Raw genomic sequence first — 27947 nt, forward strand, 5'->3', positions numbered from 1 at the left:
AACTCCTCTCACTTCCTCCAAATAAAAGGTGTGGCTATGGGTACCCACATGGGCCCCAGCTATGCCTGTCTCTTTATGGGGTATGTGGAACATTCCTTGTTCCAGTCTTACTCCGGCCCCCTTCCACAACTCTTTCTCCAGTACATTGAAGATTACTTCGTTGCTGCTTCATGCTCTCATCTGGACCTGGAAAAATTTATTAATTTTGCTTCCAATTTCCACCCCTCCATCATTTTCACATGGTCCACCTCTGACACTTCCCTTCCCTTGACCTCTCTGTCTCAATTTCTGGTGATAGATTGTCCACCAATATCCATTACAAGCCTACCGAATCCCACAGCTACCTCGACTACAACTCCTCACACCCCACTTCCTGAAAACTCCATCCCATTCTCTCAGTTCCCTCGCCTCCGTCACATCTGTTCTGATGATGCCACTTTCAAAAACATTTCCTCTGACATGTCCTCCTTCTTCCTTAACCGAGGTTTTCCACCCACGGTGGTTGACAGGGCCCTCAACCGTGTCCGGCCCATCTCCCGCGCATCCGCCCTCACGCCTTCCTCTCCCTCCCAGAAACATGATAGGGTCCCCCTTGTCTTCACTTTTCACCCTACCAGCCTCCGCATTCAAAGGATCATCCTCCACCATTTCCACCAACTCCAGCATGATGCTACCACCAAACACATCTTCCCTTCACCCCCACTGGCAGCATTCCGCAGGGATCGTTCCCTCTAGAACACCCTAGTCCACTCCTCCATCACCTCCTACATCTACATGAACCCCCTCCCACAGCACCTTCCCATGCAACCGCAGAGGGTGCAACACCTGCCCCTTTACTTCCTCTCTCCTTACCGTCCAAGGGCCCAAACACTCATTTCAAGTGAAGCAGCATTTCACTTGCACTTCCCTCAATTTAGTCTACTGCATTCGTTGCTCCCAATGCGGTTTCCTCTACATTGGAGAGGCCAAACGCAGCCTGGGTGACCACTTTGCAGAACACCTTCAGTCTGTCAGCAAGCATTACCGAGACCTCCCTGTCGCTTGCCAATTCAACACTCCACCCTGCTCTCATGCCCACATTTCCATACTTGGCTTGCTGCATTGTTCCAGTGAAGCTCAACGCAAACTGGAGGAACAGCACCTCATCTTCTGACTAGGCACTTTATAGCCTTCCAGACTGAATATTCAGTTCAACAATTTTAGATCATGAACTCTCTCCTCCATTCCCACCCACTTTCCGATTTTCCCCCTCCTTTTTGTTTTTTTCCAATAATTTATATAGATTTTTCTTTTGCCACCTATTTCCATTATTTTTAAATGTATTTCCATCCATTGTTTTATCTCTACCTTTTAGCCTTTTTGGATTCCTTCACCCTACCCCACCCCCACTAGGGCTATCTGTACCTTGCTCGTCCTGCTTTCTATCCTTTAGCACATTCCTTTAGATAATATCACCACCTTCAACACCTCTTTGACCTTTTGTCTGTGACATCTTTTGGTTATCTCCACCTATCACTGGCCCTCTATCCAGCTCTCCTTGTCCCACCCCCTCCCCTTAAACCAGCTTATATTTCACCTCTTTTCTATTTTTCTTTAGTTCTGTTGAAGAGTCATATGGACTCGAAACGTTAACTGTGCTCCTCTCTACAGATGCTGCCAGACCTGCTGAGTTTTTCCAGGTATTTTTGTTTTTGAACAGGGAGTTAACGTTGAACTCGTACAACTTCAGCGGGCCAGTATCTTCCTTTCATATACAAAGTAATATTTTGTGCGTACTTCTCACATGCTGCAAGCGCAGAAATAAGCACAGTCTCATGTATTATAATACATTTTGCTTCAGTCAAGGTGTAGTAGACCTATTTCAGCAGGAGCAAGATAAACTCAATAAATAAGATGTGGATAAATGTTTAATTCGACCATCAGCTTAAAATAAGACCCACAGAGCAATGATACAGAACTTCCTTCACCAAGTTCAATCATAAGGAGGCGGATTTGAGAGTAAAAACAAAGCCGCTTTCCCTGCAAAATGAAGGAAATTAAAATTCAAAAAGCTGTGGTTGTATTTGAACAGGAAGTGGATACGTAGACCGAACGCACTCATTTATGCACAAGTACTGTCCAATGACACTGAAGCTCTTCAAATTACAATTACCAAGCATGAAATATACAACATAACGACAAGCATTTTTATAGCGCCTTTCATGCCCACCTGACGTCAAAGCCCTTTATGGCCATGAAGTACTTCTGTTTTTGAGGTGTAATCATTTTTTGCAGGAAATGCAAAATAGTGGCATGGGATCTCTAATGGTCAGTTAATATATCATCCAAAAGATGGCACCTTCAACAGTGCAGCAAGATCAAGAGAACCCCAAGATCAAGAGTTCAACAGTGCAGCACTCCCACAGTACTGCACTGGGGTGACAGCCTAGATTTTTCTGTTGAAGTCCTGGAGTGGCCACAGTAACACAAACAATAAGGACTGGCAATGTTCAGAACTGATTGGTACTATAATAATGAAATGCTGCACTACCACTGAAAATGCGTGTAGTCTCACTCTACTTTGCAGGGTAGAAAATTGCCAAAGCAGTCGAGTGTTTACAATTGCTGAGGAGTTGAAAATGCATTGAAGAACACCCACAAAAGATGGATGTCAATATGTCATCATGTGATATGAACAAGGTCCAAGTTCAGTTCCAGTTGTGCTGAGTTAATGAATCTCAAATCATAATTTGCAACATAATTGGCAACAGCCAGTCTTCCAGTGATCCCTACATTAGTGGCGAGTTGAGATAGAATTAGGGTCTCGAGCAGGCACTTATGTTTAGGTTCAGGCATATAGAATAGCTAGTTGACAAGGTATTGAATAGGAGCAAATACTTTCAGGAAAGCAGAAAAATAATCTTGGCATTTATGATGAAAAAAACTCTTCCTCCATAACATTTAACATTCATTAATGTGTGAGTACTCTGCATTCGTCCAACTTGGGTCTCTTGTCCATAAGAAGATAAGAAACAGGAATAGGAATAGGCCATTTGGCCCCTCATCGACTGGCAGAGCAGGTTTAAGATGATGGTTGATCTTATGTGGCTTTAACACCCTTTTCCTGCCTGCCCTATAACCCCCAACTTCCTTGTCAATCAAAACAACAGCCTTGAATATATTCAATGGCTCAGAATCCACTGCTCGCTGGGTGAAGAGAACTGCAAACACTAAGCCCTCTAATATCCATCCCCCATTCCTTCTGTTAGCAGCTGTCCCTCAGCTTTTGAATTTCTCCCCTCTGCCACTCTTTCCTTCGTAAAGCAGCCTTTTCACCAAATTTTTAATCACCGTCTGACTATTTCCTCCCGTGGCTTCTTGTCAATTTTGTCCCATTACCCTTCTGTGACTATTTCTTTATTGAAGGTACTATATAAATGCAAGTTATTCCTCAATGCTTAGCGTTGGTTCTCATTTATGATTCACATTTTAATGCAGTGAATAGTTAGGAATATTCACATGCATAACTGCTCAAATGGACAAAGATCAAAACTAGATAAATTGTAATATGAATAGTCCTGAAATGAATCATCATCCATTTAGAGAAAGTGAACCAATTTTCATCCTACACTTTCCTTAGTAAAGCCGCTGAGCTAATCTATCCAATATTGGAATGTCAGTTTAATCATCTCAATACTCTTAAGTGTTGCAGCTTATACCAATGCTAACCAAATAGATGCTACTATACTGTATACATTGTACATTATCCCACACTAAACGGATTGCTTAAGCCCTAAAGCTCTAGAAATTCCTTCTTGAATCTCTCCACTTATCCCTCCTTTAAGACAGTCCTTAAAAATATCTCTGACCGAGTGTCACCTCTGTCCTAATATCTCAGTGGCTCGGTGTCAAATTTTGTGTGAAAATTGCTATGAAGTATTTAGGACTTTTTACTTCATTAAAAGTGCTACATAAATGAGAATTGTCACCTTATTGACATTTGGGAATAGATATAACTCAAAAGGAATGGGGAGATTTGAACTCAATGAGTTCGGAAGATCAGAAAAACAGGCTCAAAATGCAGATGTATGGAAATGACAGAAGATATGATGAAGAGTTGCACATACCTTTCTACCCTGCCAAATGCATTTAAGCAATGCAGCCAATCACATTGGCACATTAACAATGCTCAGTGGTAGTGATCTTCCTTGTAATAGTGGCTGGTCTTTTGCTCATTTCTCCATGTTTTGCAGTCTTGCATTTTCCTCCAATTGCTCACAGATGCCTCTCACTTTCAATGCATTCCCTTTCTCCCTCTTAGAATAATACTTAGTCTACATCCTAAGTACTCTTCAATGAATTCAGGCACAGTAATGCACATTGAAGTGCAAATGCTGGAAATCAAATAAATAAAGAATGCCCAAAATATACAGCAAGTCCTTCAGCATCTGAAAAGACAACATTTAAAGGTACAGACTCTTCAACTGAAAGTGTTCAGAGTTCTTTTTTTCCTTTTCAGCTGCATCAGATCTGGCAAGAATTGAACCTACACTGGAGTCAGAGAGCAGAGAAATAGAGGCTTTAAACCAAAGAAAGAAATTAGATGATTGTGGGTTACTCTGAATGACTGAATTATGGCAGAAAGAGCTAGCAAGTTAAATATCCTTCAGTCTTTGGTTCCTTTAGAGATCTCTCATGTTGTTCTACCTATATTAGAAAAATAGTCTGGAATCGGAGAACAGCCCTATTTACTTTAAGGAACCTTCCTCAAATAAGAGAGCAAAACACACCAAAAATAATGCCAAAACTGTTGAGGCTAATCTTAGAAAATTTTACTCAAAATATAGTTAACTTTGCCAGTCAGTTATAAACAGAAGTTGTACAGATTATGTCCAGCACTCACAGACCAGAACTTTCCTGAACGCTGTAAGAAAATGCTGCTTCAAGGGGTCCAGATGATCTTGCAGGATAAAATATAAAATTAAAAAGGACAATAGCCAAAGCATCTATTTGTTGATAAAGATGTTAAACAGGCAATTAAAAACAATATTTGCACATCTTTCCCAGCCTTCATGCAAATAGGAAGGACCATAATAAATTCAACCAAACAGCAGCTGTTAACACTGAATCCCACAAACGTTACATTGTGTACATTGCCAGTAAATAAAGACAAAATACAGTGATAGACATCTTACCAGACAATAACCTGCTAGTCAACACAATTAAGCAAAAATTTACTTTAGATCATGTGACTGGTGTCTAGCAATTGTTTACATCACTAACCATATGGCACACAAGTGCATACCACTTCCATTGACTTGAGTGCAACAGCATGCAAGAACCTGATGGACAATTTCAGAGTAATTCTGCAAGCGTAATGGGGCAGTTTCTTTATAAAGTACTCCAAGAAACTGCTTTTGTTTGGGGACAGAATAGTCATCCTAATCAAGTGCCCCACTTAAAACATTTCCAGATCCCTCTCTTTCAGATGCCAACTGACCAATTGTCATTTCCCAAGATTTAATGAGACATCCAATTTTTGTTGGAACAAGGTCACTGATGGATAAAATGTCATTGCATCATATACCCAAATAAACCAATGTGTCAAACATTTTTTTTCCAGAGGAATTATGCCCTTTAAGAAGCCCCAAACTATACTGCACAGTTTATAAATGAAATAAGTTGAGGGGTTCAATAAGTCTCCGGATCCAAGTGAAGTACCTCAAGCTCCTGCAATATGCAACTGTCTCAATGAAGTGCAATGACAGCATCTTTTCAAAGCACTGATTTGCAACCGCAAGTATGTAGCATAACCATTCATGTGTAGTCACCAAAACAATGAAACCCTCAAAAATAAAGTCCTAATGAATGGACAGTAGTTTTTTTTTGTAAAAATCTATATATGCCACATACAATAGGTCAGGTGAAAGCTGCAGCAGACATAAACAAAAAAAACTTTGTCTGCATTTATAACTAAGGTGCAAACTTAATAATCAAACCACAAATCCATGTAAACCAAGCCTGGTTCCTAACTCTTCCTTCTGAATCAGGGCAACCCCAAGATGCGGCATGTTCCCAGAAGTAGCAGCTGGACTGACTTGGAAATCTTCAAAGGGGAATTGGGGGAAAATCAGTGCTCACAGAAGGGCGATATTTTGCTAAAGTTTTGAAAAATAAACTGCATCGATAGCAATAAAGCAGCATATTCCCAGCGTAATCCTCATTATACAAGCATAGCAATAAGCATAAATGCCATTTGTGAACATTACTGGCTTGACATACATCCTTCATCCTTTTGCTGGCCTACACACAACTTTAAAGAACCACCACACAGCATTACATCAGGGAAACCAATGTTTAATGAGACAGATTTAGAACATTAAAAAATTTAGTTCATGTACTTACTCTCAAATTAAGACCAAACATTGATTGCGCTAAGCCAATAGTATAAACCCTAAGGAATTGCGCACAGGAGCTATTTTGTACATCATAACTCAAGCCTCTCTGCAAAACTCTAGAATTGTTCAATGGTCTAAATTTATGTATCAGACTAGTTTGTAAATGTTTTCATTTTTTGTTTTGCTGTCTCCCCCCCACCTCCATTCCCTTTGTTCCCTCCTCACCTGCCAAGTCAGGAGTACAGTACAGTTCAGTACTCAGGCATAAAAGTGCATTCTACACAACACCTCAAATGGTTCTCAGGATGTTTACTTGATTGATGTGAGGCTTCCTGGCAAGTTACCCTTTGCTCTTACAGGTTACATATAAGTGGCATGTGTCACAGTTCAGATAAAACTGAATACATTTATACTAGGAATCCAGCACGTCAAGAACCCAACAATTCCAAGTCTCAGATACTAGGCTGGTTTCTCCACATAGCAAGATACACAAACTACAGTGTAATGGAAATCATGACCCTTTATTACTATTGCTTACTAACTGAACTCAAACACATCAAGTGTGGAGAAGGTATTATCTACATGACCTGCTGCCACAGTGACAACCAGAATGTTTGAAAAGGTCTACAAATCCTCTCTTTACATTCAACAGTCATCCGGTCAAGCCATTTTTCTGTCAAGGGAAGATGTGGTACTCTTTCATTAACCATTTTGCCTTGTACTTGTTATGTTGTAGCCCAGTAGCAATGTTAATACTGACAGCCAATTCTGTACAAGTCCAAATTTCAGTCTACAACATTCTTTGCAGAATTAAAAAGATATGGCAAATTATACTGTTGAAGTACAACTCCTCATACTTCAGTTCGAGAGGTCAACTGGCAGTATGGGACAACAAGCTCATTGGGGTCAAGGTGATTGCTAACATCGGTGAGGGGTAGTAGAAAAAGGACATTAATGCCATTTTATATTTAAATTAGGAACCACCTACATTTTCCTCAGCAAATCTGGGTAACTCATTCCTTCAAGTTGCATTCTACCATACATTAAAATAGGACTGTTTTTTTTTAATTCACAAGATACTTGGAAACAAGTGAAAAGCTGCAATGTGACCAAGGAGTTCTACTGTTCTTTAAAAGAAACTTCCAACTAAGTTACATACCTGTCACTTACAAACATTGTATTGTTCAAGCTCCTAATGTCAATGACAATCGCAGAAGGACATTTATGACATTGAAGGTCCCAAAGTATTTCCAGTAGATTACAAATTTCACAAGTATCACATTCCATTATAACCACTGAAGCAGAGCTGTCTTCTGCTCCGACACCAGATTCACACAATTCAGATGAAAAAGTTGTCTTTAGACTAATACAAATAACCTTTAAATCAACTTTAAGGATGAATTTTAATGTCCGTTTTCAATTCATTTTGCCATTTTGCTAAATTTACTTCTGAACTTGCCCTTTTCTTAGAATGAAAGAAACTCCTGAACCAACTACTTCCAGAGTAAAGTCAAGTTTCTTGGAGTGCTGGTACATCACCAATATCTAGCTGTTTGAGAGCCCAGATCAAGCTGGTGATTAAAGTAAATCACAATGGGAATTAATATGAAGGTAACTGGCTTACTGTTTATGAAAACAAATGCACAAAGTGCGATCTCCAAACAATTGGTTTGAAAATTGAGTAATCTGACATAACCAAAGACAGAATTTAGCTTATTCAGTCATGAAAGTGGCCCTGATTAAGATACATTTTTTTTCTAAAAAAAGCCCCACAACTCAAAGGCCTGGAACACAATATAGAGCATACAGCTGTCCTCATGTATTCACCATCCAGCAACTGATCTCACAATGGAACTGGAGCTTTTCACAAGGCTTGAAAAGTAACTGGTCCATTTTTGCAACTCTGCAACAATTTCATGCTTGCTTTTTATGATATCTGTGGCAGTGAACAGGCATAGTGAAATGATAGTCTACATTAGAGACCAGTTTCTGAAAATTGATCCCCTACTCATTTATCATGTGAATATACTAGTCTCAAACCATTATTGCTCGATATTTATCCTTTATCCACTGGCTGCCAAAAAATCTTTACTGGCCAAATAGGAATACAAACAGGTCGAGTAACAGTACTATGGTCCAATCACTGTCAATATTGCTTTACATTGCTCATGTCACTGATTTTAATATACACTCTCTAAAGATTCCTGAAATTCTGGATGGCACTACATGTTGGCAATTCTATCAGGTTTGTGACAATTCCAAACATAAAAGCCTGCTCTCAGCAAAGCTGCCTGGAAGAGTAAAACGGCAGGGGCCATGTATTAGCTCTACTGCGGGGAGGCAGCACCATCATTCTGTAGTCTCTGGATTAGTGAGATCAGAATGTCAAGAATTTCATGCAGCAGCACAATCTTTGTGCAGACTTATTTCATCAAAGATTTTCATTCAGGACTATGTACTTTGACAAAGACTTCATAACATGCAAAGGTAACAAGGTTCACATCTCAGCATATTCAGAAGTCACACTTAGCTTTACTTAGGCCATTTCCCCAACCCACCCCAACCTTTTTAATCTGCATCCCATCCTCAATTGACACTGACCTATTACTGAGCTGAAACTGGTCTTCAATCATTGCCCTCCCTGCAAATGTGCCAAGTTGCATCCTGATTTTATTCAGTAACTATGGTTATTATTTATCTTTTGCTGATAAAGTGTACAATGTTTTTCCAGCCCATTTTGATTCCTCCAGTCCAAACAAACCGAACATGGCAATTCTTCCACAGTCCTGTGCACAAGACTAGTTTTGACTTTGTTACTTTATTTCATTCTGTCCGCACAATACCATGTGTTTGCAAACACCTTGCCTCTTTGGCAATGACGCTCAAGTCCAACAGACCCCACAAAACACCAGAATGTTGCACAATTCATACCAGCGCCAGCCTTCAGCTGTAAGCTACTACGTTTGCTCTATTTGTAAACTGTTTTTTTTTGGCTTACCATTAGACACAAGGGCTTCGAAATCAATAACTGCAAGAAAAAAAAAAGCTTGATTTTTAAAAAAACTAGTTGCCTGATTGTAATTCTGACTGGGAAACAAACAATTACTTGCTCCATTAACTCAACTATGCTTTTAGGTACATAAATAGTTTATACCTTTGCCTTTTTGTAGAAATATAAATCCCCCAATCCAGTGATTATCTCAAATTTCCTGTCTCCACCTTTTCACACCTGAAGGCATTTAACTCAGACTTGGGTACAATTTGATAGACAGTACCTTGTCCAAGTGATGTGGGAGCAGAACAATGTGCACCTGTAGATTATTTGACTGGAGTAGGGAGGAAAGATGGGAATCAAAAAGGTAAAACAGCAGGATTAAAACTGAGTCTATGCCCGTTCCTAATAGTTACTGAATAACCACGTAGAACAAAAAACTGCCTAGATTTTCCCCTCCCTGTCCCAGGGGCACAGAAGCCACTTGTAAGAGCCACCACTGCCTGGCTGATTGAGATTAGATTAGAACCATGACCTTCCTGGTTGTGTGTATACCACATCATGCAGTATATAATCCTAACAACCAGCAGTGAGTCAGGCATTTTATTATTTACAGAACAAGTATATTCTGAAGATTCGTAGGCAATTGTTCCAGTTGCACCAAGTTCATCAACACCAGAGGTCAGGTTTGGTGTCAGTCTGTTGATCAAGTGAAATGCTAGGTAGTGTGAAAATAACTGACAACCCAAACCTGGGAACAAGCTATGCAGGAAAATAAAAGATTACATTAACAATTGCTGGGGAAGCACTTTGAATATTATTCATTATAAAAGTTTAAAAATCTTCTAGGGTCTGACATTTTACAGTTTTCATCATGACCATGGACAGCATTTGAAGTCTATTCAACCCCAGTCCAAATCAATTCAGCCAGGTTTTATACCTCAGGCAAATAATTTGATGGCTAGAGTATTGAGAGGCTGTGCTAGCAGCTGTACAGGAGGGAGGCAGCTAATATTTTTTTTCCAAGCACTGGTTGAAATTTACCAATCTTCATCAATTAATCTCCACTCCATCCCACCCCAGCCCCCCCACACAGAAGCAATATTTTGTTCGCAGGCAGACATATACAGAATACACACGTACACAAACACATGCGCATTTGCGCACACACAAGACAGATGATTCATGTGCGAGCCACACAAGGAAATTACATACGTGCCCTTTTAACATTAGATGGACCTAGAAACAGCTTTTCTTTTTAAATTCTAGAAAATAAAGGCATTGCCTTGAAAAATACTATGAGTATGTACTAGTGATGGGCAGTAACTGCAACACCTCGCTTTAGTGTCAGACAGCAGGGCACAGAATGCACACAACCACCAGATGGGAGACGAGAAACAGTACCAAAATCTCAGGCTCCACTACTTAGCCTCAAACCTTTCAGCTTCTCTAAGCAACATATAATTTGATTGGAGCCATTTTATTTCCCTTTTTTAAAAAAAAATTACATTTATTCCTTGTCCTTCTCTCTTCCTCTTATTTCTCCCCTTCGTAAAACTGGAAAGGTTCCAAACAGAACACGTTGAAAACTTTCCCAGTTTCTGAAGCAATACTGCTCTGCACTGACTCACAATGGGAGCAGCATTAACTACAGACATGGCCTTTGCCGAAACTTCCTCTTTTACAAAGAGATTTTCTACTACTGCAAGTTATACCTATCCTGCAGTTTATACCAAAAAACCATCATGCACAAAGCATAGCTGGTGAATTTGAGCATAAGGCAGTGCTGGAATAAGATCACGTGACCACAGCATTATGCCGCTAGCACCTTAAGTGCTACCCTGGTACGCCATATTTTTAAAATCACACCACCGTATTAGTATTTGATATAAAAAATAAATCCTGGTGATCAGCTGGGATTTGGCCAATGCAGCCAACCATATTCAGGTGGGTGAGATACAGCAACATTCACGGCCACTATTCCGAGCTTCTCTCTTTTCCTACCCCCGCCGCACCCACCCCCCCTCAAACTAGTTCTCTGGTAACTGATGGACTTGCTCGCTTACTATGGATGCGAGGACAGGAATTGGTTGTACAACAGACCACTTGCACTACTGAACACAACTGCTATGTACCCCTTGGTCTGCTGTGCCAAACAGCCCAAGTCTGTGCTCCACATTGCTTTTGTGGATCATTTCATGTTTTTGGCCTCTTTCTCCAGATAGATGTTTTGAAAACATTTATTTTAAATACAGCCTACAATAAATAGCTAAAGATGAGCCAAACTTAAAATGGGTGCATTTCTGATGGATTTTTCGATGTACTTCACATAGTAATATAATTACTCTTAAAAGACTATCTTGTGGCAATGGGTCAGATGGGAAGAAACCAAAATAATCCTGTGAAGTGTGGGCTGAAATAGGACAAACAGCACCCATCACTAATACATAGTCAAACTCTTTTCTGAAATTAAAAGATAAACTATCGAACATTCTTAAACAGTATTATTGCTGGAGCAAATTTCTGGTTAGAAATGGCACACAATGTATTCTTGGCCAGTCTGATTGCAAGAAACCTCCCCTTCACGGTTTCCTTAGAGAGCTCACAGCAGTGTGCCAACCACAGTGGGCGGAGCAGGGGTCACAGTGCGCAAAGAGAAAAGTCACAGTGGGCGGAGCAAAGGGGGAATCACAGTGCAAGAGAAGCAGATCAGGTCCTCTGCTTGAGTCCGTTCTCTCTGTCCAACACTGCACGCTCGGTCCTGGAAAGTTCTGTTTTACAAAGCGCGCTCGCTGGCCCACGTTTTATCTGCGCTGTTTGAAGCCTTGTGTACCATCAGGGCCCAGGGGCTGTCGAATTACACAGCTCTGCTGCCTCGTCTCCTCCAACTGGGTGATCCTGATTGGCCTGAAAAATAAAGATGATTAGCTTTTGCTGGAGATAATATCAGGCTAGTGTTGAGAATGTCAAGTTCTTGATTATACATACTGTTACAACCAGGAGTAGACCATTGTGCTATTTTCAACATTTAAGAGATGATATTTATCCCAAAAGGATTGAGGGTTAGACATTGCTATGTCCCTGAATGAATTAAGTATGTTCTGTTCACAAACAGGTATGGATCCTGTACACAAAGTGTGACAGCAATACACAATATACAAATAACTATATGAAGAAGTGTCCAACCTGAACTTCATCCAATACTGGTGTGTCCACACGGAATGTCAACTGACTTCACAGTTCAACCTTAGATATCTAGATGAGTTGAAAGACATTTCATTTGCCTTTCTCCCAAAAATCTAATCAACAAAGTTCCCATATGGAACTTTCTTTTTTACTAATTAAGGAACAGGAAAATGTTTTTGAAATTTTTACTTTACAGTAAAAGAGAATACACAACCTGAAAAAGGGGGCACTTTTGATGGAACATCAGCACAGCCAACCTCCTGAAGCATGCATGAAAACTGGCATGAGTGCAATGAGTTTTCAGGGCTATCAAAATCTTTTCAACCATTTTTTCCAAAAATGGCATATAACTAGAGAAAAGGGTGCAAATTATAAGCTGATCACTACAGATCAAATTTAGCTGACAAGATGGTTTAAAAGAAAATCATACCAAGTACAAACCTATCCCAGATAGAAGAGGATAAATAAAAATATACCCATCTTGAAGGGTCTTATTCATTGAGACACATTATCCATCACATACCAAAGGATTCTAATCTAGCAGCACACAACTGTGGTCTCCATCTGATAGAAAACAAACAGACAACATCCTGTCCGTATGCTGTCAATTTAAATATATATCTCTAGGCTTAGAAGAACAACTTTCAACATGGTACAGATTTTCTGCACGCAAGCCGATAATGTAAGATGCATTTACTTTATCGTTTAGCCAGTTTCCATTTGCAAGCAGTACACTCGGGTGTACGTGTCATAAAGAAGAAATTCACACAGCTTTATAAACTGACCGAGTTCTGTCAACACAAGGATCTTCTACACACCACAATTGGTGTCCCATTTCTGACTCGTAAAACATTAGGATAAAAAGATGGAGTAGTGTTTGCCTGTGACAGGCATAATTCTCAAATCACAGGGAGAAGCTATCCAAATCTATCATGGGCTTTTGTCCTTAAGAATGTCTAAAGTAAACAATTCATCTCACTGATGTCACTCAGTGCTCACTGAGCTACTTAGCAAAGTACCAGAGGGCCCCCATGCTCATGGGCCCAAGAAGTCCATGACTTCAGGAGAGAAGGGAAGGAAAATATTTTTTTAAATTAATTTATAAACAAGGAATTTCTATTTTTAAAAATTAATTTACAAACAAGGCAATTCTGGTGCTACCTGTACAAAAACATCAATTAAATGTGATGGGGAGCTTAAATGTACAAAGCTAGTTATTCGACATGAACCTGCTAAATGTACCTGTTGGAATTGGTCCATTCTAAAGCTTTGAAATTAGGTAATTAATAACAGGAGATAGTGATTAAGGTTTCTCAACCTAATAAAACTTGAAAGAAACTTACTAGAATGTGGCCCTTGCAGTCACACTAGCATATTTATCCATTGTTTCAACACACATGGATACAGATGTACTGAAACCACTTATAACTTCAGCTAAATCCGAATATGGAGGTGAAATTTGCCACTTGGAAGAAAAGATCCCTCAGGTTTGTCCCAATCAATGTCTTCAAAATAAGTGACAGCCTAAAATGAATTAAAACTCCTTCTGTTGCTAATTTCAGCAGTAATGGCCAGGGTTAGATGTGTCCAAGAGCTAGGATGTTTTCGTGAATCATGAAACAACAGGTTATTTGAAATGATAAATCCTTTCATTGGACCTGGACTTTTCTTCACCCCCATTCTCAACATGGCAACAAGTGGAACAAGCTTCTCATCCCAACTATGAATGTCACTAAGGTAAAGTATCTCAAGTGTTCCAAACAAACAACTCCTTGAATTCCACTGCTCAGTTCCTTTGTGCAAATTATTAGGTCCCACTGGCTAAAATTGATGGAAATAGTTCTCCACTGAGTTACTTAGAGATGGAACAAGTGGCATCACTGTACATAAATGACCTAATTTGGATGCAATGAAAGTCTGGCCAGAAATTACTGCCAGAAATCAGATACCTGGAATGAGCAGAAGTGCAAATACTGGCAAGTAATTTGACTCTGATGCATTACAGGCGAATCTAATTTTGTACTCCCTCAGTATTCATATATGTGCACTTTCTAGCAGAGGTCAATGGCTAGCAATTAGAAGGGAGAACTATTACAAGTTTTACTTATCCTCTTGTGATTCAATGGCACCAGTTACTCCCATTGGTGGTCTTCAGTTCAGATACATGTACTGTTCAATATACAAATCATGTGATTGTGTACTTGAACAAAATAAGAAAACATACAAAGCTATCTTAAAGGAAACCTGTCTGAAATTTATTGGTCTCTCTCTCTGTAGACTTCACCAACTTACTGACCAACCACATACAGGACTTTGCCATAATCTTTTTGTTACCTCTGATCATAAACGGGAAGGCTCTCCCTCAAAATATTTCCCAGTGATTCAACAGTAAGCCTGATTACATTCCCTCCCAAGGGTGGGTTTTTAAATAGACGTCACGTGCTAGGCTCAAATGAAAAGATGATAAATATGGATGCTTGCAGGATTTCTGAGACAAGACAATGAATTACCTACTAATACAAAAGCAAGATACTGCAGATGCTGGAAAGCTGAAATAAAAACAGAAAATATTGGAAACAACTCAGTGATCAGGTAGCAACTGTGGAGAAAGATAGAAACGGAGTTAAAGTCTTAGGTTAATTACCTTCCTTCAGAACTGGAAAAAGTCAAGAGTTCTAACTGCTTTTAAGCGAGTACAAAGACAGGGTTAGATGATGATAGGACAGGGAGAACAGGAGGGAAGGTAGAAGAGATTAAATGTCAAAAGGGATGATGGTACAAGGCAAAAGGTAATGGGACAATTAAATGAAAAAAATAGTCTGGAGGAGGTGTAAATAGGATAGCATAATCACCAACAACTGCCACTGAATCAATTACAGCAGGTGCAGTTTAGTACTATATTGGTAAACTCGTACCTGGTGAGTGACTAAATGGCTGCTACTCTCAATTTGAGTCAGTTATTGTAAATGGATCAAAAATGGAATTTTGGGAGATGAAAGAATCCTTTGTCCTGTCATTTACCTCTCTGTATTAGTTTTATCTTCTTCTTCAGGACTTGCACTCCCCAGGATCCGTTTCCGTGCTTCTGCGTATTCAGCTTCTCTCTGGGCCAGTGACTTGACTTGTGGAGGAGGTCTTGTAGCAGAGTTCGGCGTGCTGACCACCCCGTTACTCGTCGGTCTCTTTAGAATGCGGATCTGTGGAGTGCAGGGTGTTGGATGGAGATCATCCTGTATGACGATGGGAACTTTAGGTGCCAGCTTTGATTTCCTGTTTAAATACAAGAATGTCATTTCTGGAATGCCACTCCCTCCCCCCCCACCCCGGCTAAAACAAAAATGAGAAGCATACAACAAAGATGGACCAGGAAAGGTTATGGCAGAACTTGAATAAAAGCTGTGCTGAGGAAGAACGGCAGCAGTAACACAGAGTCATGAAGTGTTGACGTAGTGCAATAGCACTGCCTACAAGAGTGTGCACCCACCCTTCTTGTCAGGCTAGTCTGACAAAGAAAGGGACTGATTTTTTTTTTAATTGCCATAACAAAATAGGCAGGTCTGTTCAATGGCTCAGTTGAGGCACAGATTCAGAAGGTTCCTGTCTGCGTTCAGCCTGTTAATCAGTAATGAAATGTAACCTCTCTGTTCCGACTTCCAAAAATCCAAGCGAAATGGCAGCTTCCAGACCATATTTACTACACCTCCAATCTCAATTTTCACAGTTATAAACAATGACAGACAGGAAAAAAAACACTGCCCAACCTTGCCTGTCCCACAAAACTGTATTAGTTTGTGAACCTTAGTAATTACACTCCCCACCCGAAACTCTTATCCAAAGTAAATATCTTAATTACTGGTCGCAGTCATTAAGTGTAAGGCAGCAGAGATGGAGGGAGTGGAATCATAAATTATCGAACCACTTGTTACAACTGGTTACAGACTTTTTAGTGAAACTTTATGATGAAAAAATACTTTGCTGCTGTGGAACGAACAGGTTTTATTTTGCAATTTAGGAGCTCCCATTGCCAAGTTCATGGTACTTTAGATGATGCACATTTATAAAGAACAGGACTGTCACATCACCAAATAGAGAATTTCACGCTGTATAGGTGAAACAATGTCCTTTTGATTAAATGCACAAGCTCCATTACAGAAACAAGGGGTGAGACCAAAGTTTAATTGCTCTCTGTGCTGCAGAAACCCAACATTCTTTTTAATTTTTCTTGTACTACTGGCAAAATCAGAGGTACAGATATTCTGGCTGTTCTATCAGTTAAGATATTTCTGATTGAAGGGCGAAACACACTGCAAATAACTGCCTTGATCAGTAATACAATATGCTATGTAGATCACTCTCCTTATTTGGATGGCACTATTCAGTGACTCACACCTGCAGTTGCACACTTCTACCCCAAAAGGACAAGAGATTACCTGCCTCAATTCACTACACTGCATTTACCCGAATACGTTCAGCACAAAGCAATCCAGTTCCTTGGACACAGGAGTTCTACATCTTTTCCTTTCAATTTCTCAGCCCAATCTCTCACCTCTAAAGCTACTGGAGATTCATAGTCTGCTAAACTGAGTAATGAAGATCCTCCACCACCTCAGCAAAATGGGCATTCTTCATGTGCAGGTCTAGCAGCAAAACTAAGCAGGTTGTTCCCTCGTCCCACCAAATTCCCCACAGAAAAAATAGCTAAGTTTGATTTTCCTTTTCCATTAATAGAACAAAGTTTCAACCTAGGATCCTCAGATTTATGTCCACCTATCAGATTTCTGCATGTTACTTCTGTTGCTAGGTTCCAATAATAATTTTCTGCAGTTGTACAGGACTATTTTCTTTTAGACTATCATTTGGAACTGGGAACAGGAGTCTGTCAATATTGGCAAGCTTTCCTCCAAACAGAGGAGCTTAAAATGTACTCATTCATAGATGTGGAACTGATCATTGGATAACAAGCAGGATTAGAAATCCCCAGCAAATTTTGATTTCTGAAATAGACTTTTAAAAAAAAACTTTAAAATTCCCCAATTCTCACAATTGTTCTGAGGTTGGAAGGTCTATTACCACTACCATTTTTCAACTATTGCCAATACAATGGCTGGTATGCTTTGCCATACATTTCGCAACCCACCAGAAAGAGAGTCTGACTCAGTTTACAATGCATGGCAAGGGTACACACGTTATTGCCTCCCCATATCACTGACTGCAACACCAGTTCAAAAAAATGCAATTCTTCTAAGCTAATGTGTGTGCTGCTCAATACCAGGTCCACAACATGCCTTGTATCACAAGATCCATAGTCTGTTACTCAGTACATAAGCACACTCCTCCAAAAAGTACTTGCACTTACATAGTTTCATCACCTCAGGCTTTTAAAATAATTTAACACACAACTGCTTTTGAAGTGTCGTAGACATTGGATAAAATCAGCAGCCAATTTGCCTGCTGCAAATCCCACCAACAGCAACGGTGATAAGTACCTTATTAATCTGTTGAATCGACTGGAGAAGTTGGTCCAGATAATGGAAAACAGTACTCCCTAAATGCCAAATTGGGAAAAATAAAGATGCCCTTTTGCCTCAACCTTGCCTATGAATTAGTCAGAGTGAACAAATGATTTCCCCCCCCACTTCCTTCTTTAAAAGGCAGTGAGAAGTGCTGGGATGCAGCACTCAAACTCAATCATTCTTCACATGCAAGTATCAAAAGCCACAATTATAAGAACCATTTCATTCTACCGTAATCCTGTCATCAATGCTGGTCTACACATTCAGCGAGAATCATGACATAAATGATTAAAAGCACTAACCCTGACTGATTTTCCTCATCCCACTCCCAAGCTCAATTCCCTGAAGCCAAATGTAGAGACTCCAACTGCTGACACAATGACCAACAAGCCAGGAAAAAAGGAAAAAAGCCAGAATGGTTACAGTACAGATCACTCAGCCCACTGTTTCTGTGCCAACTTTCTGCAAGAGCAACTCAGCTAGTCCCACTGCCCCAACCTTTGTCTTGAGGACCTGCAAATTTATTTACAGATAATCACAATTGTTTCCTGAAAGAATTTTTCCTTGATTGAATCTGCCTTCACCACTCTCAGGCAGTGTACTCCAGATCCTAATCGCTCGCTGCATAGAAAGGTTCTTCCCTCATGTCACCTTTGGTTCTTTTGCCATTCACCTTACGTCAATATCCTCTAGATCGCAACCCTTCCACCCCCTACTCTGTCCTAGCTCTCATGATTTTGAACACCTCTATCAAATCTCCTCTAAACCTTTTCTTCTCTAAAGGAGAACAACAGCTCCTCAAATATATTCACCCAACTGAAATCCCTCATCCTTAAAACCATTCTAGTAAATATTTTCTGCACCCACTCTAATGCCTTCATATTCTTCCTAAGTATGGGGCCCAGAATTAGACAGAAGACTTACAGTGAACCTTAAAGTACTGGTTTGGCCTCAACTGATGTAGTGTGGCTAATTCTGGGCACGTCCCTGCTTTTTTACATTCTGTCTCTATTTATAAAGCTCAGGATTCCATATGCCTTATTAATTGCTTTCTCAATCTGACCTGCCAACCCTAAAAAATTGAAAAACCCCAGATCCCTCTGCTTCTGCACACATTTTAGAATGTGTATCCTTTTATACTCCCTCTCCTTGACCTTCCCAACAAAATGGGTCACTTCACACTTCTCTGCATTAAATGTCGTTTGCCACACATCCGTCATTCTACCTTGATGCCCTCTTGAACTGTATCACTATCCTCCTCAAAGTTCTTAACACTTCCAAGTTTTATCATCTGCAAATTTTGAAATTGTGCCCTACACACCCAAGCCTAGGTCATCAATTTAGATCAAGAAATGCAGTGCTGCTAATATTAGATACCTTGTTCTATTTTACAAAACACCCGCTCACCACTATTCTCTATTTCCTGTCACTCGGTCAACTTTCACATCCATGCTGCCACTGTCCCTTTTATTCAATGAGGTTCAACTTTGCTGACAAATCTTTATATGGCCATTTATCAACAACTATCGGATGTCCATGCACACCACATCAACCACGTTACCCTCATTGAAAAGCTAAAGTTAATATGATTTGCCCTTAAAAAATCCATGATCTTCCTTAATAAATCCACATTTGTCCAAGTAACTAATAATTTTGTCCTGGGTTATCATTTCTAGAACCTTTCCCACCACTGAGGTTAAACTGACTGGCCTGCAGTTGCTGGGCTTACCCTTACATAATTTTTTTGAACAAGGGTGCAGCATTTGGAATTCTCCAGTCCTCTGGCACCACCCCTATCTCTAAGGAAGATTGGAACATCATGGCTAGTGACCCTGCAATCTTCACCCTTCCTTCCCTCAGTATCCTTTGATGCATTTCATCCTGTTCTGGTGACTTATCAACCTTAAGTGCAGCCAGCCTAATACCTTCTCTTTTTCAATTTTTGGCCATAGCGTCTCAAACTGCCATGTCTTTCACCATGACTTTAGCCACATCTTCTTCATGAAGATAGATGCAAAGTACTCATCTAGTATATCCTATGGAAAATGGCTGAGGTAGAAAATCAGCCACGATCTAGTTGAATAGTGCACTATCGAGAAGCCAAATGGCCTATTCCTGCTCCTATTTCCTATGTTCCTGTAGTCCTTCAGCCGTGCCCACTTCCTCAAGTGTAAACCAGCCTTTATTGCAAGGAGGTTGGAGGACAAGTAAAGAAGTCTTGCTACAATTGTACAGGACTTTGGTAAGACCTGGGCAGTACTCCAGTACTCCTGGAGTACTACGTATAGTGTGGTCCATATATTCAAGGAAGGATATACTTTCACTGGAGGCACTAGATTGGTTCCTGGGATGAGGGGGTTGTCCTATGATTAGAGGCAGAGTAAACTAGGTCTATACTGTCAGAAGTTGATATTAAAAAAAGAGGTAATCTCATTGAAGCATACAAAATTCTGAAGAGGCATAACAGGGTACACACTGGGCTTGCTTCCTCTGGCTGGGGAGTTTAGAACATGGGGGACACTGTCTCAGAGTAAAGGGCCGATCATTTAGGCCTGAGAAGAGAAGAAATTTCTTCACTCAAAAGGTTGTGAATGCTTGGAATTCTCTATTCCAGAGGGTTATGGATACTCCATTGCTGAATATATTTAAGGTTGAGACAGAAAGATGTTTAAACACCCGGGAATCAAAGGATATGGAGAGTGAGCAGGAAAGTGGAGTTAAGACCGATGGTCAGCCATGATCCTATGGAATAGTGGAGAAGGCTCGAGGGGCAGTATGATTGACTCCTGCTCCTATTTCTTATGTTCTCATATTCTTAACTCCCCTTATTGGTCGATTGCTACCATTCTTGGTATCAAGTGCACCATTCTCAGTATCAAGTACTTCAAAGAGGGCAGAACTATACAATACAGTACATTATCAAAGGCAACTGGAAGTCCACCACATTAGCTTTGTCTACTTTTTGTTACTTCTTCAAAGAATTCAATAAAGTTGATCAAGCATGGCTTTCCTTTCTGAAATCTGTGCTATTACTGCTTCGGTTTCTATATTTTTTTCTATTACATCTTGAGTAAAGATTCTAACAACTTTTCTACCAATGTTACGCTAACTGATCCATAAGTCCCTGGATTTGTTCTATCCTCCTTTTTTGAAAATAGGATCATTTTAGCTGTCCGGCATGTCTCCTCTCTCTTCCTTAATGCAATCTCCTTGAACCCACAGTTTTATCCTCTCTAGATTTAGTTTAGTTTATGAACTATCACTCTTCTTTCATTTAACTGTCTTGATGACATTAGAAAAAAGATGAAAAAGGTTATGCCCCTTTGCAAAATCTGTGACAGATCAACAGGACTTAATTTCCATGCAAACAGAAATTGGGAACATTTTGAATGTAACTATAGGGCTGTTAGTCAAAATGCTCCAGCTTCACCTATAGTCAGCTGTGTCATCTGAACCTCTTGCTTACATTACAACTCAACCCTGGAGTTAAAAACTCTGGATCGTGTGACACCTGCATGTTATGTGGTCAATGGCAACTACAATGTGTCTTCCTTCTTAATAAGCAGCAACTCTAAGGCTGTTCCATTTACATTATTATTTGCAAATACCAGAATCAGAATGCTCCCTCAGGACACCAGCTTCAGAAAATTACAATAGTCTTTTAAAGATTTTCCTTTCCCTAATGTTCCTTGCTCCTCTCTGGTATGCACCAGCTTATTCTGGGCTACATTCCCATGGGCAACATCAGTCTTCTGCTGCGAGTTTCAACAGGAAGCTTAAGTAAAATATCTAGTCATGAAGACCACCACAGCCAAGTCTGATCCTGTCCTTTTTGCACGGTACATGTGCAATATTTCCAGCAGAGGTCACTAATAGCAATCAGGTATCTGAACTCTGGTTGATTTTTCACATCTCTAGCTCATGTAAAGATAGGAACCAGTACAAGGGAACAAGCAAACCCACCACTTCAAAAATTAAGAAAGCACAACCCAAGGACATTAAACTAGATTAATGCAAAACAAAAATTAGGAAGAACATCTTTACTCAAAGACAGATAAATGGCTAGAATAATCTTCTGGTAAGGCTGGCAAACATCACATTCAGATTAGAGTTGGCTGTGATGGGAGATCTGGGATATTAGAAGGATGAGCTTTGGTAAGCTGAATGGCGATTTCTCAGTCCTGAATTTGTTGTGGCAGCAATGACTAGGGACTTCCCTCAATTTTACAGAGTGGGATGTTTACCAATTGAGTCATCGGGGGAGCCAACAACAAACTATTTTAATGATTTTTAAGAAAAGAAATAGTTCTTACTTTTCCTTCTGTTGGATCTTTAATTTTGCCTCCAGTCGTCGATCAATTTCCTGTAAGAAAGGAAACACAAACAAACACATAAGTACATACAAAGCTCCCCTCTGAAACAATATTCACCTGAACACCAAGCCATATACAGAGATGGACACAAAGCCAGGCAATGATCAACCTAAGTAGATTAGCTGGATTACAAATACTTTAAGCAGCCTAGTAAATACGATGGCAGGGTGGAAGCAATCAAAAGTAAGATCTGATTTTAAAATCAGAAAAAGCAGAATAGGCAAACGCCAGTTTAATGCACCACAAATCATGTGTTAATTGAAATTAAATCCTACTTTGGTGAGTTTCAGAAGTATGGCACTTGCAACAGAAAGCACACTGCCTTTTTGATTTATGGTCAATTTAAAATAGAAAATGAAAGGAACTTGGGGCAGCAAGGATGATGCAACATCAGCTGTACCACTAGGATTGGCAAAACGCTGCAAGATATCCTGAAGGGGACAATCCTTCCTCTCCCCAGAAAGAGGTTTGTCTGCAGACGCATTCACACTTCACAACACCACATTTAAACGTGTAGTGATAAAAAAAAGATTAATCAGTCCTAACCAAAACCAGTTATTCTGAACTAGCTCGCTGTTGAGAGGACCCCTCTCTCTGATAATACCCAGGCATCAACATTAATGACTTTTACCATACAGTATATATCTTATTGCAATTTTTAGGCTTCCTTCCCTTGCTGGGGACAGTCCCACAATGCAAATAACCATATCTTGCCTCCCGAACCCACTTCTACCATGTGTTCATGCTATCTGGTAGTACAGGGTGCAGTTGTACTTTTGCTGAACTTCTAATCTGGAGGCCTGGGCTAATGGTCCAAGACATGAGCTCCATTCCCCCAAAAGTTAGTATCAATAATGGTGACCGTGTAACTACCAGACTGCCTTTAGGGGAGGAAATCCACTATTCTCACCTGGTCTGGCCTACATACAGTATGTGTGACGCCAGACCCACAGTAATGTGGTCATCTGAACTGCTTTTTGAAATGGCCAGGCAGGAGAGTGACTCAACACCACCTTCCCAACAGCAACCAGGAATGGGTAATAATTACTAGCCTTGCCAGTGATGCCCACATCCCATGTATGAATTTTCGAAAATGGTTTCACTATGTGTTGTGGTTGAAGGTTAATTTTCTCCTTTGCTTTAACCCAGTTTCACCCACTCATTGTCTCTCCCACTCACCATGCAACCCTATTCACTCTTCTGCTAATTCTACACTACGTTCCATTTCCTGCAGATCACATGCCCTCAGTATTCAGCCTCCATTTATCCTGCAGTGCTGTGCTTAAATCACTACACCTCGATTTCCTCAGTGTCCTCTGAGGGGGGGCAGGGGGATGGAGTGGAGGAAGAAAAATCTTGCTTGTTTCAATTCTTAAGACACAGTTTCTACATATCTCTTGCAAGTTTAACAGCCACTTTCATCTGTTCATACTCTAGGCCTCATTACCTCGCCAAGCCCCAAATAGTAACTCATATTTAAAAACAACCATTGCAGAATTAGGCTGCATTGCAGAAAAATACTGAATGCTGGAAATCGGAAATAAAGTGTAAATGCTGGAAATACTCAGAAAGTCTGGCAGCATCTGTGCAGATATAAAGAGTAAATGCTTCAAGCTAATAACCTTTCATCAGAACTAGCAGTTCATCAGTTGCGATGAAAGATCAATGACCTGAAACATTAACCCTGTTTCTCTCTGTACAGACACTACGAGACCTGACCACTTCCAGCGTTTACTATTTTTAATCAGGGCAAACTTGATGAACTAATCAGCCAGTTACTAGGTGATTGCATTCTACGATCACCTCCTCTGCCAAAGCATCTTCCAAGAAGCTTGGTCACAACTTTCATGCCAGACTCTTGTTTTCAATAGCTCTTTAGTGTCAGCTTGGTTCAACTGGTGCACTTGCCACAAATTCAGAAGGTTGTAGGTTCGAGTCCCACTCCAGAACTTGAGCACATCTAATATTGACATTGCAGCTTCTCTTTCACTGCTGTGTCGACACTGTTTGAGGTGCTGTCCTTCAGTGAAAACATAAAACCATGGCACTAGTTAAACAGTAGCAAGCTCTGTGCCCTGGCCAAGATCATTCCCTCAACCAACACTACCAAAAGCAGATTAACCGTTTATTCATTCAATTGCTGTTTGTGGAAAATAGCTGGCATGCATGCAGACATGACAGTCACTGCACTCAAGAAGTGAACGAAAAGCACTTTCAGATAACCAAAAGGTGTGATAGCGAGTTGTTGCAAGCCTTTTAATTCTACAAAGCCCAAGAATAGAATATTGCTCCCATAACAATTCCCACACATGCATGGACCAGATTGGAGAACTTTGTAGTCCAATAGGCAACTATCTTTTTACCTCTAGCTACAAACATTTTTCTCTTGCCCCATTGCAACATTTCCTTATTTTAATGGATGACTTTACAGTCAGCACTTTGAACTTTTGATGCTTGTAGGGTAATCAGGAACTTTTTAAAAATGAAAGTGGAAAAATAGTGTAGCCACTGGAAGTCAAAGCAAAAAAGAGAAAATAATGGAATCACTGAGCAAGTCAATCAGTATCTCTAGAGAGAAGAGCATTTACTGTTACAGGAGTGAAAACTTGAAAGCTGTCTATCGATCCAGAGTATTTACAGTATTTCCAAAGAAGGGTCATACAGACTCAAAATGTTAACTCAATTTCTCTCTCCACAGATGCATTTAGACTTGCTGAGTTTTTCCAGATTTTTCTGTTTTTATTTCCAATATTCACAGTTATTATTTTACAACCAGCTGCCGTCTTCTCCAGAAGCCCAGGGAGTGCAATGTAACTGACAATCAACCTCCCAGAGTCCAGGTAACACAGTGCTGGATAGTCCAGATACAAGAAATAATAATACAACTGGATATCTTGCATATACAATTACCGAGGAGGAAACCATGCTGCCACATTCTCTTTGTACTGACCTTGTTATGTCTGTGGTGGAACCTCAATTATCAGCTGTAATGAACGGAACATTCTAGCAGATAATCAAGAATGTCGAAAATAAAGTAAACTGCTTTGGCACGGTCTTACCTATCCACATGCCTCAGATCATGCCAACAGACCTTAGCTCCTGGAAAGATTCCCTGCAGCAACAGCTAATTATGTAGCTCCACTTCCTAATGCACTCAGCAGCACCACCAACTATCAGACACCCAGTCAAAACCATTCTTTTAAACCAACTTTGATTCTCCTCCCCACTACAGGGATAATTTTAAAGGCAGCATATAGTCACGTTAGCAGTGCTTACAATACCATTCTCAGTGAACCTGCCAACATTAAAACCCATACAGAGCAATCTCAGGAGTGCATTTAATCAAGAAGGCTCTGTGTTGATTCTAAAGCTGGCAGATCTACAGAGATCTTGCTGGCAAGATCACTGAAGGTGAACACATACTACCATTAGCACCAAGCTTTGTAACTGGGGCACCATTATTGCTGTTAGGAGAGAAGTATCAGCTGTCACATCCTAGCTGATCTTTTTGGCGAATTATATTGCCCTCTTTTTTATCTGTGAAAATACTCATGAATAATCAATGTGACATTGCACATTATAACACAATCAGCCATATTTAGCACAAACATTTTCTTTGAGGGACTTATAACCTTGGAACTTTGCACCTCCCTGACTTTCTCTTTTTATTGTTTCTAGCCTTGAGGGTGCTCTACACTATGAACCGTTATCCTTAATCTGGGCTTCTCAATTCAAAAAGAGCATTGGCCACTGATAGCACTAAATGGGCCTTCCATAACATTCTCTGGACCTGACTGCTAACACATCCTGACGTGAGGGATTTCAAAGGAGGCCCTGTACTAGAAAACGATTCCGCTATGTGAGCTCTTAATGCTGCTTCAGATAAGGCTCCCAGAACAAGTTTATAACTTTCAAATAATTGAGGCTACCACACAATACTCTAAGCTTTATTAAGACTTAGAATTAGTTGCGTGACCACCTTAAATGTTGTTTAAAAAAAATCTATATTTTGCCCATGTCAGGATAGAGTAGTGAGAATTTAAATCTACGTCTAAGACGCTGGTGAATTTCTCAGTTTAGTTACCTTCCTGTAAACAAGAAAACTCTGCTTTTCTTATGAGAGGTGACGGATAATTAAAAAATTCAGTATATTTTCAAAACAGGTCATTTATGAATGTATAAGCTTTGATCAACATGTAAACGCAGGCCTGCAGCCTGCCCCTTCAACTAGGGGTTTTTGAAACTCAGCTGCACTGGATCATAAACTTCATGCAACATGACTATTGACAATGGTGTAAATTACACCAAAGTAGATAATCCCATATCCGATGTTACAAACGAAGCAGCTCAATTCCTAGGACACTGCAACTTTATGGCACAACTTATCTAAAGTACTGACATCTTCTGTAGGTTGCTGGGCAGAATTCTGAAAATGCATGATCGCAATAATTAAGTTTCTGGGACGTTGAAGAATGGGCTGCATACATTGATTTCTTTTCAAAGGTGCTTACAAATAAGGCATTTTTGTACTCTCTTCCTACTGCAGAAAAATAATTATTGCTCCATTTGAAAAACCGTGCTAGAAAACTTAATCGATAAATAACGTTGAGGGGTAAAGGTAAAATAAACTTCTCGAGAGGCCTTTAGTTTGGAATCCAGACAACCGAGAATACTTCAATCAAGTGAATGCCACAGATTGTTCCACTATAACCCGATTTAAACAATACCCCAAACCCCACTGCCTTCCAAAAACTAAACTCTGCATTAATTTATTCTGAGAAGCACTTATTCCCTTTCCAATTATTTTCATTAGAAAAGTCATCAACATTATCCCCTCGCGTTTTCCCGAGAGAGAGACGTAGGAGATCAGCCTCCCCACTTCTGGGAGTTGGCAAAGACCGCGCCTCCCCTTGCAGTGGATACATTACCTCTGTCGCTCTGGAATCCGCATCACTCGTTCCCAATGCCTTTTCTGGTCATGTTACGATATTTAGTCTCCCTCCTGCTGCCGGCACTGATTAGCTAGTGGAGTGTGGTTGTTCTAAGCTATTGCAGACCTAGGCCTTGCCCTGCTCTATTGCCCCCACCTCCTCTCTCTCACATGCCGCTCCCCTTGCTGCCTAACCCCACACTTGTGGCCGACACTCACTGGGACCCTTTAACTGTTGCACACTCCGCTCCTACTTAACTCTCAGGCCTTGAGAAAACTATTTAACCACGTCGACAAACCACGAGGCCTGTTTTGAAGAAGCCCCAGCCTCACCGTGGCTTCATCCGCCGCTCCTTACCCCACTATCGGCCGCTTCCTCCCAATTATCCGCGATTTCCTCATCTTCCATTTTAGCTTCTCGGCTCACTCGCCCCCGAACGCACGGCGCACGCGTCAAATACTCTGAACGCAGGCGCAACACGCCTCCAGCCAGAAATGCGCAGGCGCTCGACACGGCACCAAAGTGCCGATAGACAACCGAGTCACGCATGCGCAATGCTGCTCAGTTCCAATTCA

The 27947-nt window shown here is 40.4% G+C and overlaps 1 protein-coding gene across 2 annotated transcripts; it reads right to left on the minus strand.

Annotated features, from left to right (window-relative positions):
• Positions 1-4796: 4796 nt before the first annotated feature.
• On the minus strand, positions 4797-27936 carry szrd1 (SUZ RNA binding domain containing 1). Of its 2 annotated transcripts, XM_041205830.1 has the most exons (5): positions 27730-27936; positions 22382-22431; positions 15577-15825; positions 12556-12624; positions 4797-12276 (listed from the first exon to the last, which is right to left on the minus strand). In XM_041205830.1, the coding sequence occupies exons 1-4, from the start codon at positions 27919-27921 to the stop codon at positions 12594-12596; spliced, it is 522 nt and encodes a 173-aa protein (XP_041061764.1). In that variant the 5' UTR covers positions 27922-27936; the 3' UTR covers positions 4797-12276; positions 12556-12593. The 2 variants fall into 2 exon arrangements, with proteins under 2 accessions (XP_041061764.1, XP_041061763.1); XM_041205829.1 differs by lacking the exon at positions 12556-12624.
• Positions 27937-27947: the final 11 nt, after the last annotated feature.

Source organism: Carcharodon carcharias, chromosome 15 (assembly GCF_017639515.1).
Source record: "Carcharodon carcharias isolate sCarCar2 chromosome 15, sCarCar2.pri, whole genome shotgun sequence".
NCBI lineage: Eukaryota > Metazoa > Chordata > Chondrichthyes > Lamniformes > Lamnidae > Carcharodon > Carcharodon carcharias.